Source organism: Nelusetta ayraudi, unplaced genomic scaffold (genome assembly GCF_046127955.1).
Source record: "Nelusetta ayraudi isolate G7.1 ecotype Tasmania unplaced genomic scaffold, CSIRO-AGI_Nayr_v1 ptg000019l, whole genome shotgun sequence".
Taxonomy (NCBI): domain Eukaryota; kingdom Metazoa; phylum Chordata; class Actinopteri; order Tetraodontiformes; family Monacanthidae; genus Nelusetta; species Nelusetta ayraudi.
The window spans coordinates 6,698,168-6,719,504 of record NW_027466069.1 but is presented as its reverse complement, the minus strand read 5'-3'; the positions used below and the strand labels follow the sequence as shown (position 1 = coordinate 6,719,504).

At 46.8% G+C, this 21,337-nt stretch overlaps 1 protein-coding gene across 2 annotated transcripts in view; it reads left to right on the top strand.

The window, feature by feature from the left end:
* Positions 1-2,078: 2,078 nt before the first annotated feature.
* Positions 2,079-21,337, top strand: part of lamb2l (laminin, beta 2-like) — a 35,080-nt gene continuing 15,821 nt past the window's right edge. The window contains exons 1-8 of one of the 2 annotated variants that reach the window (XM_076026662.1): positions 2,079-2,209; positions 9,542-9,609; positions 16,950-17,119; positions 19,224-19,362; positions 19,579-19,652; positions 19,819-20,007; positions 20,617-20,680; positions 21,076-21,278. In XM_076026662.1, coding sequence (XP_075882777.1) covers positions 9,552-9,609; positions 16,950-17,119; positions 19,224-19,362; positions 19,579-19,652; positions 19,819-20,007; positions 20,617-20,680; positions 21,076-21,278 — 897 coding nt within the window. In that variant the 5' untranslated portion in view covers positions 2,079-2,209; positions 9,542-9,551. Of the gene's footprint in view, positions 2,210-8,006; positions 8,146-9,541; positions 9,610-16,949; positions 17,120-19,223; positions 19,363-19,578; positions 19,653-19,818; positions 20,008-20,616; positions 20,681-21,075; positions 21,279-21,337 lie in introns of those variants that run through there. The other variant, XM_076026663.1, reaches the window with a different exon arrangement.

Here is a 21,337-nt window from a genome sequence, read left to right as displayed (position 1 = left end):
ATAACTCGCTGAAAGTGGACCTTAGCGGCGCCTGTGTGACAAATTACACAGAAACACGTGCAGAATGAAAAGAAAAGGGCTGCCGCATATCTCATGTGTTCATTTTCGCTTTCTGTCAGTGTAATAATCAGGTGAAGCACCACTTGCACACCAGGTGTTCGACGGTCCGGAGGAGCAAATTATGTCCGGCCGCTTTGGCACGCAGTGGGAGACACAAAGTGGCAGAAATGTATGGCTTTCTAGCACCGGCTAATTATGTAGAAGGTGTGGAGAGAGTTGAGGGCTTAGATTGATCAGCAGGGATTTGTGGTCAGTTGATCTGAAAAGTGCCATCTCATGGAGATGGCCTTTCGTCTTGTAATCATCCTATCTTTAATCCCTTAAACCGACATTCTCCTCTTTGTACTCTCAAAACGTTGTCATCATCCTCAATGGAACGCTGCCCTCATAAGCAGCACCTCGGTTTCTGAAACGTGTCGTCTAACCCTTGTTACAGTGAAAACACTGCTAATTATGAATTCCTGCCATTCCGGAGACTTGGTGCTTCCTCTGTTCAGGAGAATCATTTAGGTTTTCTTCCCTTCATTACCCAGCAGCAGCAGGGGTGCATGTCTTTTAATAGACATTTATATGTCTTTTATATATATATATATATATATATATATATATATATTTCATATTCAACCAATTTCAAAATACGTTGTCTGAGACTCATTAAAGAAAAAGTTCAAGAGCTCCCAGCAGCATCCTCGCGTTTGATCGCAGAAGCAGCCAAAGCAGGCGGTCATCCTCCAGGGTCTGGGTCGGCTGAAGGTTTCATACTTGCTCCGAAGGGATCGGTCGGTTTCTCTTTTAATTGTGAAATGTGCCTTGAAACACCTGCGGATGCGCTCGATCAAGTAAGGTTGGCCGACTGATCGATTGGCCGAGCTGCATATGAACTGGACAGAGAGAAGACTTGATATATGGCTTCATTATGTGACAACACTATTGTTTTACCAACCAGCAAAATTAGATTCCCCTCCGTCCGAAAAGACAAAATTGAGAATGCTGCATATTCCTCCTGCTTCTTCAGCTGTCACGGCCTCAGAAGATCACAGCAGACCTGTGTGGGAGGACGCTGTTTTTGTGCGACGCTCCCGCCGGCTGGGGACGGTGCTGGTTCCACATAATGAGCTTGCCGACGGAGATTGTCAACATGTCTTGATAATTCCCGCGGAACAAACTCCGCCTGTGATGAGCTGTGCCCGTCGCTACCTTTGCTGAGACTAAAAGCACAAAAGGCGGCCGCACGCAGGAAGAGAGGACTATTTACTTTCCCTCTCTGCGTGCTTCCGTTTTCGGGAGAGGAAGAACAATGACAACAATCAAAACTACTCGATTTTTACAGGGAGGGAAAAATAAATTTCTTCTCAGTTCGACTCGCATCTTCTCTGCCTCCAATTCCTTGTCTCAAGTGCAAATATTTTGTTTTGCAAGTTTTTCCAAACTACATTCATGTCCTAGACCTGTTTGAGTGGATTGATTCCACTCAATCTTGGAATTGGAACGTTGTACATTTCAGTAAAATGTAAAACAAAGTGCAGTATAACGTAATGAAACAGGCACATGGTGAGAAATAAAATTAACAAGGGACAAAAAGAACACAAACATGACAAGGCAATGGTTCAAATGACCTGGAAAACTAGGCAGTAAAAGCGTTACGTTTTTGTGACGTAAACACATTTTGGCAGGCAAAAATGCAACACATAAAAAAGATACACAGAGCTACATTTCGTGTGTCACGCTCGCCGACATACAACCTTGAAGACAGAGTCAAAGTTCAGTCACGTGACGTGAGCACAGAGGGGGTAAAAAAAAAAAAAAAGAAGAGAAGAAGACTGTAAGTCACATTCGCAGCAACGATTGCGAGTAATATTTAACCAGGAGATTTTTCTTTCACCCGGTTCCGCTCCGTCAGCTCCCGGTCAGAGGCCCCCCGCCTACCTGCTGCCGGAGCCAGGGTAGAGTCGAGGAGGCTGCCGGGGAGACGCCACCGGGCCCCGCCTCCTGCCCTAATCTGTGCGTGTGTGCGTGTGTGTGTGTGTGTGTGTGTGTGTGTGTGTGTGTGTGTGTGTGTGTGTGTGTGTGTGTGTGTGTGTGAGCCAGAAGTAGAGGGAAAGTTGAGTGCGGGTGTTCAGAAGGGAGAGAGGAGTCCCGGAGCGAGCAGGTGAGCCAGCAGCACTCCTTCTCCTTCTCCTTCTCCTTCTTCCTTTCGCATTTCCGCCTTTCCTCACCTCTGCCTCTCGAACTTTCCACCCAAGTTGAACCCGAAGTGGAACAACAACAACAAAAAGTCACATCTGTCTGAAATGACTTCAGTGAGCCTTCCAGAGGCGGACACTGTGCTGCCGATGCGCCCGCCACAGTCTCAGCTGCACCGTTACATCGCGTGTGTGACCCATTTTTCGTTCGCGACGTTGCTAATAAAGTATAGTTTGTTTGTTTTTTTAAGGCGCCGCAAATTATTAATCTGTCGTAACGGTTAACCGCTAGCAATGGCTAGTGTTTAGCAGGTGGCCTTTATTCTTCAACGGCTAGCTTAACTCTTTGCCAAAAGTGATGGCGCTTTTACCTCCGTTGTGTGTGTGTGTGTGTGTGTGTGTGTGTGTGTGTGTGTGTGTGTGTGTGTCTACGGTATTATTGAGACGTTGATATCACGTTTGAAGGTTTTTTTTCTCTTCCAATAAAAATAATTAACGTTTTTAGTTATGGTTGAAATGGTTTAAACGTATCCCTCTCTTCTTAATTGTGTAGGTGTTATTTACTTATTTACTGTTATTTGCTATGGTATTTTTTTAGATTGTGGACAAAATGCAAAATTCTTATTAAACATTTATCCTGTCTGCAAAAGTGGTCAGGTATATAGAGAATGTAACAGTTGAGGATTTTACACTTGACTCTCTCGATGATAAGTAACACTGGGTCGAAATAACACAATTTATACTCACGAATGAAACCGTATACAACATAAAACTATCTCTCTTGTTGTTTCATGGGCTGAAATCGCCTTGGGTGACGTTTGTCAGAAGCTTTAATATCTTTTCACAGTTAAAGTTATTATCAGAAGACTCATAACGGGTTGATGCACAGTTACAGAGGGTCCTGTGTGCAAATTCTCGACCGTTTTCTTGTGCCTTGCGTCTGTCCCTTCCCTCCACCGGCGTGGCGTGTCACCCGTGTCTGGCGGGCAGGTTTCGGTGACACGGTTGCACACATTCCTGGCAGATTAACGGAAAGCACAGATTAATAGAGGCTACAGCTCAGATCTGACGCGCAGTGAGTGAACGTTGTCGGTGTGGCCGGGGGGGTGGGGGGGTGGGTGGGATCTGCGTGGGTCCCATCCAAAGGTGTTTTCATTCTTTTGCGTAGACTTTGGTCCCGACGCGATTCCCCCGGGTTGCGTTGCCTGGCTATAGGTTTAATCCTGTAGGTGTGAGCCTCTACTGGAAGTTTCCTCCTCTGCGCACATTGCAATTGACTGTTTGGCACTTACTTTAGCAATGCATTTTCTTTTTTTTCTTTTTCTTTTTGCAGCGACAGCTGCGTTTTTGTTTTCAGGAAACATTGTGGTTGCGGAAAAAAAACAAAAAAACACCCTCCAAAAATCCAAACACAACACAATGGGTAGAGATTAAAAACCTGCTGCACAAAACACAAAACAGAGCTCGTGCGACGCACAAACTTTGTCTCTCGTATACGCAGGCACTCAGACATTTTAACGTCACCATTCTTCCTCTTTTTTTTTTTCCCGCCGCAGGCGTGCATGTTGGATGCTCATGGCGTTCCCATGGCTCGCACAGGCTTAGTCTAGCTTTAATCAGCTCAAGGAGCCGGCCCCTCGCCCTGCCGCTCAGATCAACCCTAACCTGAGGGGTTAAGAGGACCCACGAGTCCCTGAAAGACCCCCCTCCCTTCCGTGGTATAAGTGGCCTGGTTATTTCTTTTGAGCTCAGGTTACGCCTGATTTTTTTTAATTTCTTTTTTTGACACAATAGAAATGCCTGTTAACATCTACATTACCAAAACTGTCACGCTACCAAAATTCTAAAGTTTCTGTCTAACAATAGGATAAGGATGGTTGATACCTTCTCTCATCAAGTCCAAAAAAAATACACAAAATTGCATTCTGTGTAGTTTCCACACAGCTATGTTGGCTTTCAATGTTATTTACCCCTTATTAAGGTCAAAGGAGACTGAAGGTCTGATGTAGGAGTTGCTAATGTCTTATGTGAAACTTCCTCGTGCTCTTGTATTTGTAGGAGGGGCCTGTTTTTGTGCCTGTACCTTCCAAAGAACCTGTCAGCCGCTGATGCACCTTTGATACGTGATCCTCTTTGAGGGCGTCTGCAGCCTCATAATCATCCTGTCTGATACAAATCACGTAGCTTTGTTTTGTGGCATGCCCGCCGGGAGGCTGATTGCTGTCACGCCTCTTTTTTCCTGTTGCGCCGTCTCAAAGACAAAAAAAGAATACTCTTCCACTCTCATTGAACCCGGGGATGTTTGTTTCACTTTTGTCTTTGTTTTTTTTTTATTTTGTGTGTTGAGAAACTGAAATATGATATATTTTGGCTCCAAGTTTATACTTAAAGCAGCAAAGCCAGATTCATAAAATGAGTTACAAATGCATTTTTGGAATTTTTCTCCACTCGTAAAATGCGCGTGAAAATGAGAAGTTAGGTGGAGTATATATTTACAAAGCTATTAAAATAAGGAAGTACAGCAGTTGTGTGACCTTCTGTGCTGGTCCCCAGCAAATCCCAACAGCCACAGGAGCTACAACTGAAGATAACTGGAGATATTAGATACAATTTAGTCACAACACCAAGGATGCAACGTTCCATTTGTGCCACTGACAGAAAATCCAAACATGAAATAGCACGAGTCACTCAATGCGTCGTTGGCGTCATCGCCTCACTAATCACCGGGATATAGGCCAAATCGCTGATTGCCGCCCCTTTCTTCCAAACAAAAATACGTTAAATGAGGGGGAATTTGCCGCACCAGGAGGGAGGACAAATCCTGTCAGGACAGGAAGTGCAATTTCCTTATATGTGCTGCCAAGAACAGCCACCCATTGCCTCTAAAATCAGCCACAAACTGAGAACCTCGATGTCGACACTTGCTTTTGTTTATGGGTCTTTTTCTTTTATCAATTGCACAACTTATTTCAAACATTTTCAGAGCGAGAGGATTTTGCTCAGCGACTCTCTTGCTGTCTAGCCCAAACTTGAACGTGCTGCGCAGGTTGTTGTGTTTGCCGCGCTGAAATTAACCAATTCAAAGGCTCCTCGTTTGCCGCTGTCTGGTCATGCCCTCCGCTGCTGAGTGTGTCAACGTGTGTGTGTTTGTGTGTGTCGGCGTGGTCTCAGGTGTGTCTTGGCTGAGTTTATAGAATTGTGAATTTATGCCGCGAATGACTCAACGCCCTGAACGAGCCGACTGGAGCAGGTCGCAGGCGTGTGTGTGTGTGTGTGTGTGTGTGTGTGTGTGTGTGTCTTTGTCAGATGCCATAAGCTGCTTTTTGTCATGTTTTCAATCGGACAATCTTCAGAAGTTTGCACTAAATCATGCGTAGAGCTGCGGCTGAGGCTGGGATTAAAGTGTCCTAGCGTTCCTCTTGTAGTTATTATTACACCAAGAATTAGCTGCTGGACTTCTTCAGGTCTTCTTCTCATCACGTGTCGAGGGAAAAATGAAAAAGAAAGAAAAACCGCCCAAGCACCTCCGTCATTCGCCACGGTGAGCGCTGCCCAACCTGCCAACCCTGCAGGAAGCTCTCAGGTGTCCCAGGGGCGTTTTCACACTCGGACTCGGACGGGCCGAGAGGCCACCGGCTGCTGTCGATGACTCACTGGGCGCCGATCAAGGAGACGCGGAGAGCACACTTCCTCCATGAGCTCATCCCCAATGATCTGATCCCGTTTCCAGCCCAGCCTTGTTCTTTCCAACCGTGTCTCAGGCCGCTTGCGGCGCGTTTGAGGAGCTCAGCCCTTCATTTCGAGTGTACATAATGGCAGACACACACACACACACATACACACAGAGCCAGGCTTATCGTGTTTTATAAGTTAAAGGATATGGGAGCCAGGGTTTGTTTGGACTGGAGTCTGGAGATTTTCTCCGCTTTGGTTCAGACTTGCAGGTAAAACATGGTGGTGGCTCCGCACTTTCTACACAACGTCCTCTTATCTTGTTGCGAGGAGTGTGTGTGTGTGTGTGTGTGTGTGTGTGTGTGTGTGTGTGTGTGTGTGTGTGTGTGTGTGTGTGTACAATACATGTGTGTTTTGGTCCTTGAGGCCACTGTGATTTATTGTGCTTTTTGTGCTGTAGCGCTACCGCTAATAATATATGACCTTATCTGGTCCCTGCATTGATCAATATCTGAAATTATATTTAATAATGGCTTACATTTTAGGCCGTTTCTGGATCATAAAAAATTTCTTTTACCATCGTCAACTAAAATGAGAAGAGTCCATTATCTACTATTGTTCTCTGCACTTTTCATTAAGGGAGGCACTCAAACACACGTTTCTGGAAATCGGCCCTTTGTGACATCACAAACAGAAAACAAGGTCCAAGACCACCACCACGCCTCCCCGGCAGGTGTCAGGCTCCGCCCCCCTGAGACCGCCTGGTTTTTTGCCTCTTTCCAGATTTGTGTCTCACAAAGCAGGAAGCTGCAACCACAGCACTTCCTTTTTCTTTTTTTAGCAGGAGACCACAAACAGAGGGCTACACGCGCTGGCTTCTACGATAGAGAGCTTTAATAATTAATCAGAGGGTAAAAAAATAAATCAATAATCAAACACCAGTGGGGACGGAGTGAATTCCTCTTCCTGAGGCTCCGGCCGATCCTGCGATCAGCGAATTAAAACCACCGCCAGCAGGCCTGGAACCTGCGCCCCCTGCCTTTGTTGCAGGGTTCAAAGGTCACGCCACTTGGAAGCTGTGAATGTGAGCGCCGCTTTGTCCTCCGCTGCGGTTTGTCTTTTAATACGGCCCCGCCGGAATCACACACATGCACGCACACACACACGCATGCACGCATACGCACACAAACCCGACCCCTTTCCTCCGTGCTCAGACACACTTCCATTGGCTGGGAGTTTTTTTTTTTTTTTTTTTTTGCTATGGTCACCCCTCTTTAAATACTAAAGCAACTCGTATTTTGCGTCCACTTCTTCTGTTCAGTTCTGATCGGCTACTGACATGAATGTTATTAAATAATCCTAAATAACACAACTCAATGTCAGTTGGTCTTTTTCTTTGGGCGATTTTAAGTCCCGACCCCCCTTTCTTTTAACAGTTAACAAGTTCAGTAAAGTCAGTCCCAGGAATGAGGACCAGTACCAGTCATTTTTTTATGGTACCAGTACCACCCGGACTACCTGTGAGATACCAATGTATTTGCAGTGTTTTCTCCCTGCGATGGTTCCCCGGTTCCATGTCCCTGCCGCTGTCACTTCTCTGCTTCCATCGTGCTCTTTTATCTCTCCTCTTCACTTTCTCCCCTCTCTCTCTCTCTCTATTTCTCTCTCTCTCTCTCTCGACCCGTCGGCCGGCCCTTGCTCTCCGCCCGGTGTCCAGAAGAAAAAAAGGGCCTTGCATTCCAGAGACCTGGAGACGGTTCCCCTCTTTCAGCCCGGCGGCCGTAGACTGACAGAGGAATTAGAATAAGAATAGCTGCCCATTCACCCCAGTGGTCCCAGTGACGAGCTGGAAGGGAGGGAGGGCGAAATGAGGCGAGGGGGAGACCAGGGGGAAGGCAAGGGGTTGGCGTCCATTCCGCGCTCCCATTGGCCGCCGCCCCTTCCTCTGTGTTTTCACACCGCTGCCCCACCAGTTTTTCTTTTTTTTTTTCTTCCTACCCCTCCACCCCCCACCCCCAACCCAAGTTTGTTTTACACATTTGGGGGCGCACCACCGGCACGGCACATGTGCATGCACGCGTAAATGTACACAGCGGACCTTCACCACGTGCACACTGGGGACTCGCTGGCCGGGCCTCCGCACTTGTCAGACGCCACCGGCCTGCCGGCGGGAGAGGAGGACTGGGGGGGCAGCAGAGAGTTGAGAGGCGACCGCCCCGGGCGAGCTAACGTGAGTACTTTCGGGATGGGCGTGATTGTGGAGCGGCTGCGGCTCGCCCTCGCTGCGGAAGCCTGGAGAGGACTGACAGGCGGGCCCGTCTTTCAGCCTCCTCGGTGGAATGAAGCCATGCTGTTTCACAGTTGGTTGAAAAGTGCGTGTGTGTGTGTGTGTGTGTGTGTGTCGGTTTCGTCAATCCTAAGATTCCGCTGTGCACTGAGGAGTTGCTGGAAAGAATGAATTGCGACGTCCGGCTTTGAATTTATGAAAGCGGCACCAAATTGCTTTTGAAAATTGTCAGTCGCTCGTGGACTGATTCCAAACGTCCGTCAGTCACCCTGTAACGGTTGTGTTATATTTACTCGACCAAAATGGATTTGGGCTCGCTGGATGAGGACGGACAAATTAGCCTCGTTAGCAGCCGCCGCTGTTACGAACTGAACTGTGGCGAAAGTGGAAAAGTAGGCCACGACCCAGTCAAGCCTAATGTGGCTGATTCTATTCCGCTCCCGAGATACCGGGGGAAAATGTGCGCGGAATCGGAAGTGGCTCCAGATTTCTGCCGGCGTTGTGCCAGTTTGGGTTTGAACGCCCTCCACGTGATCGAACGGCAGATGGAGCCGGCGCGCTCGTCGTTGCCTGTGAGGTCGTTGGAATTCATCTCACCCGGAGGAAATACATCAGTTTTGTCCTCATAAAAAAGGCCTTTTATTCAAGAATTTTCTTTTCTTCTCCCCACGTTGGACGCTGACATAAGTTTGGAAGGCAAGTCTCAGAGGACAGAGCCGACAGTTGTCTCAGGGTGCGTGCCTGGTCGCTAAGCTGGGAGAGAGGATGCCCTTTGCCTTTGAACAGCAGAGTCAGCGGCAGAAATTACAAAGCAGATGATGGACTTTCTATATTCTCGGATGGAGACTCAGATTTTTGCTTGGAATCACTGGTGGAAATTGCTTCAGCCGCTCGGCATCAAGTCCTGCCGACGACATCAGATTGAACGCGGGCACGATCGTAGCCGCGCTCTGATGTAACAGTTGTGTATTTCACAAAAAAACCTACGTTTGTGAGCAATGGTGAAATCAGATACAAAAAGAATCTATAAAAAACATCAGTCTTTTTTTCCACACGGAGTACGGCACCATCTTCAGAGTGCCCTGAAGGTCTCTGCTTCAACTCAACAACAAGCTTTGATGTCGGCGACCTCGAGCTGTCAGTTAATGTGTAAATCTCTGTAACCGTTATTTCAAGGCTATGGTTGAGTCGAACTAATTTCAGAGAAGGTTCACCTTGTGTCGTATTCTCATGACCCTCGACCGCTTCTGTCTTTGTCCCAGGAAAGTCAATATAAAAAGGCCTTGATGTGAGTTCTTTCAAATGTTTTGTATGTTTACTTGTTTGTGTTGTCTTGCAGCCTGGTGTCCATGTTTCCAGGCCTCCTGAACCCCATCATGGCTGCTTACCTGAGCCTCCTCATCCTCGGTGAGTGGACTATCTCGTCTGTGAAGATAAAACAGTGTGACGGGTGCAAACTTGGTCCAAATATCAGCCGCTGGACTGAACATGAACAATGCCAATGACCAGGCCCATGTTGCTGTTGACCAGCTCCCTCTGTGGTCTTGAATTGAAGTATATGTGTGGGTCTTCATCGTGTTCTTAATCTTCTAGAAGTCTTCGCCTTTACTCGGTGGGGAACTGCCCATTAGTCCGACCTCCCATTAGTCCGACAAATTGCCCATTGATCAGACCTCCCATTAGGGGTAGGGTTACGATTAGGGTTGGGGAGGTCGGACCAATGAGCAGTTTGTTGGACTAAAGGGAGGTCGGACCAATGCCATGCTCCCCCTTGGTGACACTACAAATTCAAGCAACCCATTTTAGGCAAATTACGGTATTTTGAATCAATTCTTTTTTACCGGCCAGACAACATTTGCGCTGCAAAGGTAGAGTTAGACCAGATAGACAGTGGGCCAAGACCACTGCCCGAGATTAACCGGAGGATGGTTGTTGTATTTGCGCACGTCCTCCTCCTCAGTCTTTGTTTTCCAAATCAGTTCACTTCCAGTTCTTCCAGAGACATGACTCATGGTTAGCATGGTTGTTAATCCAACAACATGGACTTTTATTGAATTGAACCTCGTGCCACCGAGATGATTTTTCTGGTGCTGAGGATGATGAGTGTAATAATTAAGATTCAGTCGGGCCATCAAGAAACCAAAGGCCACTGAACTTCAGTTTTCTTTCAAACAAGTTCCACAGTTATTTATTCATTTATTACTTCCTTTTGACCGCTGGCTAGACGGTTGCTGCGCTGCAGATCAACCCTGTAGCTGCACATCATGACATCACTCTGCTCTGAGCAGATCTTGCAATTCTAAGTTTCCGGGGCCCTGGTTGGTTCCTGTAGTTGGAGACTCTGCAACAACCTGGAGCATTCATGGAATGCGCACTAAATGATGGGCTAGTGAAAGAAATGCCGGAATCGGGGACCGAAACAGGCCCTCGCAGGGGCAAACGGTGACGTGGTGGAAAAACAAAGACTGATGTTTACGTCTTCCTTGGCTCGTCGCTGCTGCGCTGCGTCGCCCTGAACCCTGCCGAGTGGCAACATGGACTTGATGCAGATGTTTCTGGGCGACCGCAAAGGTGGAAACATCTCAGAGAGCCGACGAAGCTCCCGCGGTGCATTCTGAACGTGCCTGGAAACGTGGCTCAGTCCACCGTGTGTGTGTGTTTGTGTTAAACAGCCACTTAATCGACGCCTCGAAGGCTTTGGTGCAGCGGTCAGTGATGACAGAATGAAAGGGTAAAATGGACGAAATGCACGAAAGTCACATGTCAAAGCATCATCAATGGTCTGACCTCCAATTAGTCCGACAAATTGCCCATTGGTCCGACCTCCCCTAACCGTAACCCTAACCCTAACCGTAATGGGAGGTTGGACCAATGGGCAATCTGTCGGGAGGTCAGACTAGTGGGCAGTTCCCGATAATCCATCAATTCAGAATCACCATATTTGTTGACATTTATTGGGGGGAGAATGGCTTGTTTTCGGCAACATGTCTTCATCAAAGTCTCTCCATCTGGTACCAGATGGTAAGTGTAGGATTATCGTACCAACGACAAAATTGATCGAATCAAATTATTGGACGCCCGTTAAAACCTGCGACTGTCTCATGCATTCAACCAATCACATTTTTCGTTCTGAGACACTCATTTTGTCTTACACTTCTGATTGGCTGGAACCTTGTCACATGGGAATAGGCTGCTTGGTTCAGGGGCATCATCCTTGAATCACAAGGGGATGGTTCAAAGAAAAAAGAAAACTCAAAAAATTTCACAAAATGGTCAAATTATCGTACATTCGGACTGAGAGCCAATCTGTCGTGCAAATACGATAATCATCGTTCACCTGGGCAATGCCGTTGCAATTTTATGTTTTTCACATTGCACGTCGGTTGATGGCGAATGCTACATTAAATTGTAATACCAAGAAAGAAAACCTACCTGTCAAAGATTCCCTGGACGTTTGTAGGAGACTTCGGGGGAGGGGAAGATACCTTGGCCTTTCAAACTCTCTCGATCAGAGCCTCATTAGCGTTCAGATCGAGACGTGAATCTAGACGGAATCGTTGATCTGTCATCTGCATCGCCGCGCTGTCGCCCACACACCGAAGGAAAAGTCCACGACTCACCCGTGCATTTTTCTGTCATCGTCGTCGAGCAACGTGTCGGCTCCTGGAATGTTCTCTTATAATTAGCATGTTTTCTGCGTTCTTGCTGCATGCGAACAGGAGAGCGCTGCCCCCGGAGGAGTGTGTGTCTGTCTGCCTTGTGTAGATTTGTGTGTGTGTGTGTGTGTGTGTGTGTGTGTGTGTGTGTGTGTGTGTGTGTGTGTGTGTTTGCTACATGTTCCCATCTTTTCAACTGTAATCACTGACTTCTAAACCAGCTGGAGTCTCTACAGCCGTCTACTCGCTAAAAGGCCGCTCATAAAGCTGTTGTGTGCTAAAAAGAAAGTAATGCTAATAAGAATTGAAGGCTCTTTCTCAGAAGCAGGGATCTTGTTTCGTCGCCCTGAGATTGCCCAGAAAAGTGCTATCACACCACAACCCTTGTCATGTCACGTCGCTCTCTGGCCCTTTATGTTGATCTTTCAAGTTTTCTTCTCACAATTCTGCAGTGAAGCGCTAGCTTTCTGTACAGTTGGGAGTTCTCAGATGGGAGTTTGCGGCATGCCACGGCGGGCAGCTTCAGGAAACGCATGCAAACTGTATGAAAGACGACACGCAAAAAAAACCCACAAAAATTGTGAATTAATCAATTATCAATCGTTTGGTAGTTTGTCAAAGATTGTGTTTTCTGTAAGTTTTGCCTGGACCCCCCTCCCCTTCCCCCCGAAGGCTGATACTGTAGAAACCGAATAGTCCTTCTGGGATGAATAACGCTTTCTGAGCTGAGTCAAACAATTCATTAGCATAGTACTTAAAAATTGCAATTAATCACAATCAATCAGGACAACGCCTGCCATTAAATAATTTTTTTTTTTCTTTGAATTCTGTCAGAATGATTGACAGCTTGCAGGTTTTTGCTGCAGATAACCGCAAATAATTGAAATAACTATTATAGAAATAAATAGAATTTGCCGTGGAGAGAACAAGGCTGGAGGGCAGAGGACGTGTTTTGCTCAGGCGATGCGGTCGTGTGCCACGATGACGGCAGCTCACACTCGCAATTATCCACACAAACGGCAGCGTCGTTCGACTCGTGTGCATGTGTGTGGTCTCCCCACCGAGGGTCGACGTGCCTCGACAGAGAGCCGGTCAATCTGCAAGTTCAGCCCTCACCAGGCCAATCAAGGCTGTCAGTGTTGCTCAAATCAGAACAGCGCGGGAAATCGCGGTGAGGCGTTTGATTTGATTTTGCAAACAGTCCACGCCAGTGGGTTTCATGCTGCCTTTTTAGTTTAATGACTTAATTGTGTTTTCTTTTCGTTTTTTTTGTAAACCACAGCGTCTGTCCTCTGTGACTTTGTTGCGGTAAATCCGAATTATGAGCCACCAGTTTGTTCTCAGTTTTGCTCAGTTTGTGCTCTCTGCACCTGCATTGTCACTGCACACGACATGCAAAAATAAATAACAATTGAGCCGTCTGTAAATCCCTCCTGGTTGCAGAGGTTGACTGAGTTGTTACGGCAGTAATTTGGACGGATTTGGGGCCAATTTTTTATTTATTTTTTTTTTTTTCAAATTCAGTGGCCACTGCCGATTGCTCACAAGCCTGTGATGCCAACATTGACTGGATTAATGCGCTTTGAAGTTCAGTAAAATGATTCCGCATTTTTTATCGAGGTATTAGCATTGACACAAGCACACGTGCACAACAGCAGACGCATTTTTTTTTTATTTTTTTTTAACTCTTGTTAAATTTGGAGAAAATAGTCGTGGAATTTGTTTGTACAGCCGACAGCGACTGGCAGAGGGGAAGGAAAGTCTCCTTTACGCTGAAATTCCAAACGCGGCCTGTTTCTTTGCCCTCCTGCACATACGCACGCCTTTTTTCTTTGTGCCTCGTGAATGCGCAGGTTATTTGACCAGTGGCTGAACCCATTGTGCAACAGTCATACCTGTGAGGTGAGGTCAGGTGGGCCCAGCCAGGCTCCCTCCAGGCTCTTTCTATCCCAGTGAATCCACAGATCAGACCTGCATATCGTTGTTTCCCACTCATTGGTCCATCTCTGTTTTTTTTCTTTTCGTTCCCTGCCTTCAACCAGAGCAGTAATGTGTCATTTATTAGCTTGCATGCCGCAGCGCTTAGCCTCGCCACCGCCGCCTTGTGTCCCGTGTTTGGTCAGGGCGTGTTTGATCTTATCAGCAGGTCCACAGGTTGGCCTTCACACCCATTCAACCGGGCCACAATAAACCTGTGTGTTCCCACTCTACTTTCATCCTTTCAAAAAAAAAATTAATAAATAAAAATGCACGGTGTAGCGGATCACCACCCACCAGGGTGGGTTTGTTTTTTTTCTTAAATGACATTGAAGGCATTGTTATTTCATATTTTCTTTTTCAGCGGCTTTGCTGAGGTTTAGTCCTTCTGGCCGCCTCGTTAACCTGGAACATCTGCCACTGTTAAATGTTTTACTTGAACCAGGACATTTATGGATGCATCTATGTGTGTGTGTGTGTGTGCATGAGTGAGTGTGTGTGTGTGTGTACATACAGACTGAAAGAACTCTGGCCTTTTCTACTGATAAGACATTTTTTACTTTCTTTTCTTTTATTTCTTTTATACCAGCCAGTTTTTCTTCCTATTCGGTTCTTCTAAGAACAACGTGGCATTTCAAGTGCTCACTCTACCTGTCATCCTCACTGACGTAACCTAGCCATGTTCAACCTGCACTGCTTCTCATCAGTCAACCATTTTTTTTTTTTACTTAAGTACACAAAGGAAGTAATAAATGTAAATCGATGCGCCTCACTACTGTGGGTACAATGTCACAGAATGTATCACAGGAGCATAAACCTCTCCACTATGTTTTGTTTCTTACGCACATTTTCTATGAAGTGTAAAAAGAAAAAAGGTGCAACTGAAATCGCCAGTTAAAACCAGGTTGTGTTTTCAAAAGACATCTTTCCGTTTTCCATTTGAGGTCTGGATCGTCCCATATCCATCTTGAAGAGCTCTAGTCTGAAACATCTTTTTTTTTTCTTTTTTCTATTAATTGTTTTTTAATCTTAATCAGCATCCTCTGAGGAGAAAGAAGCAGAGCTACAGCCAGACTTTCAGCTAAGAAACTTTGGTGTGTCTCATGTAATGACTCCTTTATCAGCATTTGACATTTCCACCTCATCTTTAAAGTGGTTTCTCGAGAAAAACTCCCGGAAAATTCCTGTTCTTTTCAACGGTGAAAATGGTGCGGGGTTTTTTTTCATACCAATTCACAGGCATTGTAGTAAATGGAGCATCCGTGCTTACATCAGCACGGATGCTCCATTATGATCCCAACTGGACAATTTCATTTTTACCCTGAACAACCACCTCTGCTGTTTGTACTGTTTTTGTTTTTTTTTTGCTTTCCCACGGAAAAAAAAAAAATTGCTCTACGCTCTCAGCTTCATCTTTCCCTCTGACGTCTTTCACCAAGGTGCGCTTCTCCTCTCTTCTTCTTCTCCTTTGATGCTGGCGCTGATCGCCGCCCTCCTGTCTGTTGTTCCCCGAGCATCGACTTGATGAAAGAGCCGCCCGGTAACTGTGTCAACATCTGTCGTCTGGACCCAGGGCTCATCTTGGCGCCTCTGGTTTTCGTAGTTTTTTGTTTTGTTTTGTTTTTTCCTCACACTGCCATCGAGGTGATAAAAACAGCAAAAAAAGAAAAGAAAACAAAGATTTTGCCCCTACAGAGCCCTTCTTCTGCTGACTGCTTCTTCTGCCCTCCTCCCCCATAAATATGCCTCCATCGAGAAGTGAATGTGGAGCAGTAGCCTGAAGGTTCCGACTGTGGAACCGAGCCGCCCGCTGCTCTTTTGCCGCTGACTCCTCACCCCTTCCCGCTCCCCCCCCTTCATTTTGTTTGTGTAAATCTCATCTGTCAACCTCGTCCTTTTCTTCTTCTTTTATTTTTTCCACTTTTCCTTTGCCATAATTTATCTCATTGTCCCGTCTCTCCGCCCCCCTCCGCTCCCTCTCGGCCCCGATGAGGCCCGTTGTTCGGGGTCAGCGATGCGGAGACGCTGTTGACACGGCTCGGGAAAGAGAGTTTTTTGGGCGGACGGAGAGCGCAGCACTTTGGGTGGTGGGCTTCCTCTTAAATTCATTAGCACAATTACTTTCTGGGATGTCAGGCATTGTGTGTGTGTGTGTGTGTGTGCGAGTGTGTGTGTGTGCAAGAAATCACGGAGGTTGTGCCAGCGATCGCACCGTTTGTGTGTAGCTGCCGGTGCTGTGTGGCCCATTGGGAGACCCAGTTGGAGCCCTGCAGACGGTGAGGGGAGCTGGAGGGGGACAATAGGCTGAGAGATTGTTTTCAGGCAGGTCGCAGGAAATACAAAAAGGACATTGGAGGTCAATGTGGACAGAAGTAAGAAAAAAAAGGAAGTAATGTAAATTGCTTGCAATTTAATACAATTATTTGATTGAGCTGATTGACAGTTTCATAGGAAGTGGAAGAAGGCAGCGAGAAGAAAAAATTGAAAATTACAATATAGGGGTGAAAAACTTAAACGCTTTGCAAAGTATACAATCAACCATGCGGTGAGGTAAAGAATGAAATCGTTTATAGCAGAATCGATATTAGGGCATTCACAGGCTTGGGCACAAAAGTCTAAACGCAGCTCAGGTACTTTCTGTTACATTGATCATCATCATCAAGTTTGGGCAGCCTAGTGGGAGTCCATCTACGGCCAATTCAGTTGATTGGACACAATTTGGAAAGGCTCCTTTCCAAAACAGACACCTGTCTTGATAAGTTCAGAGCCAGATTCCAGACTTGAATGCACAATACGCGATACGATACAATAAAATACGATACGAAATTATACGATATGGTACAATATGATACGATATGAAACTAAACGATACGATACAAAATGATACGATACAAAATGATACTAAACGATACAATACGAAATGATACAAAATGATACAATATGAAATGATACGATACATTACAATACAAAACAATACGATCCTAAACGATACGATACGATACAATACGATACGAAATGATACAATACCATACGAAACGGGTAGAAGGAACCACAACGCCAAAATTTGTCACCATAATTCTCACACAGCTTCTTTTCTCCTCTCTGTTCCCCCAGCCGTGGCCGTGGCAGGCCAGGAGCTCCCGTCGGCCCCTCACGGTTGCACAGAGGGAAGCTGCTACCCAGCGACCGGAAACCTGGTGATCGGTCGGGCCGCCAACCTCTCGGCGACCTCCACCTGTGGCCTGAACAGACCGGAGCACTACTGCATCGTCAGCCACCTGCAGGTAGAACCCAGTTTCACGCTTCTCTAGAACAAAACGTTGAATAAATAAGATTTCAGCGGCTTTACAGGAGTCAGCACCTCCAGCGGGCCGTCTGCCATCAACCTTGTGCTCTCGTCTGTTGCCGCCCTTTAGTTTTCACTCGTTCATCTTCATTTCATGCCTTTGTCCATTTGTTTGTAGAGCAAGCCCCGCCCCCTCGAAGCTGCCCATGAACCTGGACGTGAACCAGTCTGCTCGATATTATGAGCAACTGTTGACTTTATTACATTGTATTAGTGTTGTTGCTGTAGCAAGATCCTCTCGGGTTCTGTTGGATGACCTGACGGAGGGATCCGCTTGAGGTTTCTGCCCTTTTAACAGACGTTTAGGCTGCAGCCGTGTCTTATCAAGACTTTGACGCCACTCGCTTGCGACACACACCGAACATTCCACTCACAGCCGCCTCACTCTCACTATCTCATCCACCGTGCTGTTGTGTTTTTTGTTTTTTTCTTACCCTCCAACCTGCAACACAAATGTTGTCACATTCCCCTGCGGCGTTGTTGTCATTCCCTCGTCCTCGGCATCCTCACGGAACATGCATTCACACGTACGGACAGATGCCTTCCATCTCCTCGGGCCAGGAATACCCGACGGCAGATTGAGGCAGCGGCGACTTCCTGCCAAATGATATGAATGATAATGATTGACGTCCCCCCCCCATTTGCCGAGAGGCCTCCGCCCGACACAATGAGAGGCGGGGACGGCGTGTAAATCCAGGTGTGAAGCATCGCCTGCCTGTTGGGGGCCCAGACCAAACATTGGTCCCCCCAGCCTGGTGCATCAATCATGTGCGTTTGGTGTCGTTTTTCTCTTTCTCTCTCTTTGCGTGTGCGATCAGGTTGCTTCGGCTTGTTGTGAATGGCAGTTAGCGTCGGGAGAAAAGGAGTGCAGCCAGATGTATTATTCCCTCCACCTCTTCTTTTTCTTCTCTGGCTCCACTGGTTAAACTGAGGGGGTGGGGTCCGCTCCACGTTTCCCCCTTTTAGAAAGCAATTTCTTCCCGTCCCAGGACTGGAAATTGACCGAACTCATTTCTTTAAACGCCTTTTACAGCCAGACTAAGAGATTGAGGCAACCTCCTCATGTTCTAACTGTTCTTTATAATATTACTGCAACTGTTGATTGTGAATTGCTGACATTTTTACGTTTTGCTGCCTCTTGGCCAGGACTCCCTTGGAAAAGAGGTTTTTAATCTCAATGGGACTTTCCTGGTAAAATAAACGGAAAATAAATAAATAAATAAACCAGGCCTTGGAAATTTGGTAATCCAAACTCACTTGACCCATCGGTGAGTAACGGCACGCATGCATTCCTGATCCTCAGCAAATTCACGCTGCCTCACGTTCTTGGCCTGGGTCCAGGTCTCTCAGCCAACTCTGCTTGTTGTCGGCAGATTAATTGCCCCTGACGACAACCCCCCTTCCCCCTCTCTCCCCTCCACTCTCTCCAAAGCCTCCCAGTCTTTGCTTCCTGAGGACCCTCTCTCTCCATGACTGCATCCACTCCACCTCACCTGAGCTCGCCATCCACGCCGCTTCTCACGCTTCCTGCTGCCACTCAGGCGCCTCTTCACGGTTCGGGTCGTGACATGGTGGAGTTTTCCCATGCTGCCTCCGCCCGGAGTCGCCCTCGGTCTTGGCTCAGTCCTCCTGTTCTCATGCACATCCTGAACATGGCAGCTTGTTTTTAAGTCTCCTACTTGGTGGATAAAGCTACTGTAGAAACGTTAGTCGCACATTAATGTTTTCCTTCTTGATCCGGCTTCCCCAACCCACCAGCGCAGATTTTGCGCCACCATGGGCACATTTCCAGCTCGACTTCAGCCCGATGAGTGAAAAGCATAATCTGTGTTTATAGAGGGGCAAAACTCTTGTCAACAAACTGAATTCAAGCAGCACCTCAGTGTTAAAACACACACTGTCGGGGCATCGAAAGGTGTCACATCCTCTTTTATTGTTTATTCACATGGGCTCTGACATCTACCTCCATCGCTAAAACTATTACCCACTTCAGGATCTTCTCCTGCATCATCTTTTTTTTTTATTTCTATCCCCTTCTTCAGGAGTCAGACAAATGTTTTGAGTGCAACTCACAGCATCCCTACCACCCGGAGCACCACAGAAACAGCCACCGGATCGAGAATGTCATCTACCTCATGAACCCCGAAGAAACAAAAAAGACCTGGTGGCAGTCGGTCAATGGTAGGTCTCGGAGTCGGCCAGGAAACAGACACGACTCGTTCGGTCAAACAGTTGGTTGATTGACTGATTCGTCAGTCGGGTTGATCCATCAGTCAGTTGATCGATCATTTGGTCAGTCCGTCGATCGATCGGTTGTTTGATAGTTCGATTACTCGGTTGGTTGGTCCATCGGTTGGTCGGTGACGCTGAACCACAGACATGTTTCCTCCCCCGCAGGATTGGAGAACGTCAGCATCAGACTCAACCTGGAAGCGGAGTTCCACTTCACACATCTCATCATGAAGTTCAAGGTAGACGACGCATGCTGCTTTGGCACAACAAAGCAGGGGCGCAGCAGATCCACAAAACAAATACATTATTTACTCTCAAAAGCAAAAAATGTTTACGGATGATTTCCAGGAAGTCAAAGAATCTATTTTCAGTTTCTTTTGTTTGTTTTTTTTACTTCTAACTCAGACCTTCCGACCGGCAGCCATGATCATCGAGCGCTCGTCCGACTTCGGCCGCTCGTGGCGCCCCTACCGCTACTTTGCCTCCAACTGCACCCGGACGTTTCCCAGCATCCCCGCCAACGGCCTGCACCACATCAACGATGTCATCTGCGAGGAGCGCTACTCCGACATCGAGCCCTCCACCAACGGAGAGGTGAGGGACCGTCAAAAGAAACCTAAAAAAAAAAAAAACGTGTCTACAGCAGTGAAAACATTTTTTTTTCAGACACCCTTAAAAAATTTCCCAATCAGTCCCAATTATTGTTGTTTATTTTTTGTTTATTTTTGTTTGTTGCTTATTGTTATTAAGAAAAAACAAGAACTAATTTCTTGCAGTTGTTCTACTATTGTTCCCTGGATGTGTTGTAAGGGACAAAGTTCCTGACTGCACTAAAATACAGCACGATGCATTATATAGTGCATCACCAATACATTAGGTGTCCAAAACTTAATCTTCTTTGACCTATTTTTCAACATGTTGTGTGAATTGGATTACATTCTTCTCTCGAGCAGCAGTAAAATTAACCATCCGTTCAAACCAGTTCCTATCATTTATTTCTAAGTACCAGAGCTTCCCACTGTGAGCAGCTGCACAGCCGCGTCTCGGAGCAGCGTGAGCTCTGCTGGTTGCCACAGAAACTGTCACTCTTATTTGCAGTCTGGCAGCAGCGTGCTCCAGAATCTCACAAGTCAAACTATCAAAGCGCAGCGGGGTCAGTTCGGCTCTTGTCGCTATCTCTGATGTCTCCTTTTCTTCTTTAAGGTAATTTATAAAGTTCTGGATCCGGCCATACACGTCAAAGACCCCTACAGCCTGGACATCCAAGGTCAGGAGATGCTCACACGTCTGATAGAGAAGCTAGTCTAGGAGTCACCGACCTTTTTGAACCTGAGAGCTACTTCATGAGCCCCATGTGAAAGACAACCAGTTTGCTACACTCTCCTGAGATCACAAATTTCTATATTTTTATTAATGATACCGATCTATGTTAAGACATATATAGATCATGCTAATGCTAACGCTAACGCTAATTACCCAACAATTATCATGTCTGAACAAGGTTGGATAAAATGTAATCCTAGATGTAACTCAATGAGTTGTCCTATTGTTCGAGCAGGCCTGTGGGCTACTTATGCAGTCGTGATCAGGAAAGTTCCGCCTAAGGTCACCAACGTGGTGACCCCGGATTGACTGTACATGAGATTTTTTCTCTCCCTGCAGAGCTGCTGCGCATCACCAACCTGCGCATCAACTTCACCAAGCTCAACACTCTGGGGGACGACCTGCTGGACCGGCGCTTCGACGTGCTGCAGAAGTACTACTACGCCATCTACGAGCTGGTGGTCCGAGGCAGCTGTTTCTGCTACGGCCACGCCTCCGAGTGTGCACCGGTGCCTGGGGTGGACGCCCGGCAGGGCGGCATGGTGAGTCCGACACCACGGACGCCAACAATGACCAACCAACAATCGTCAACGCTGCTTTC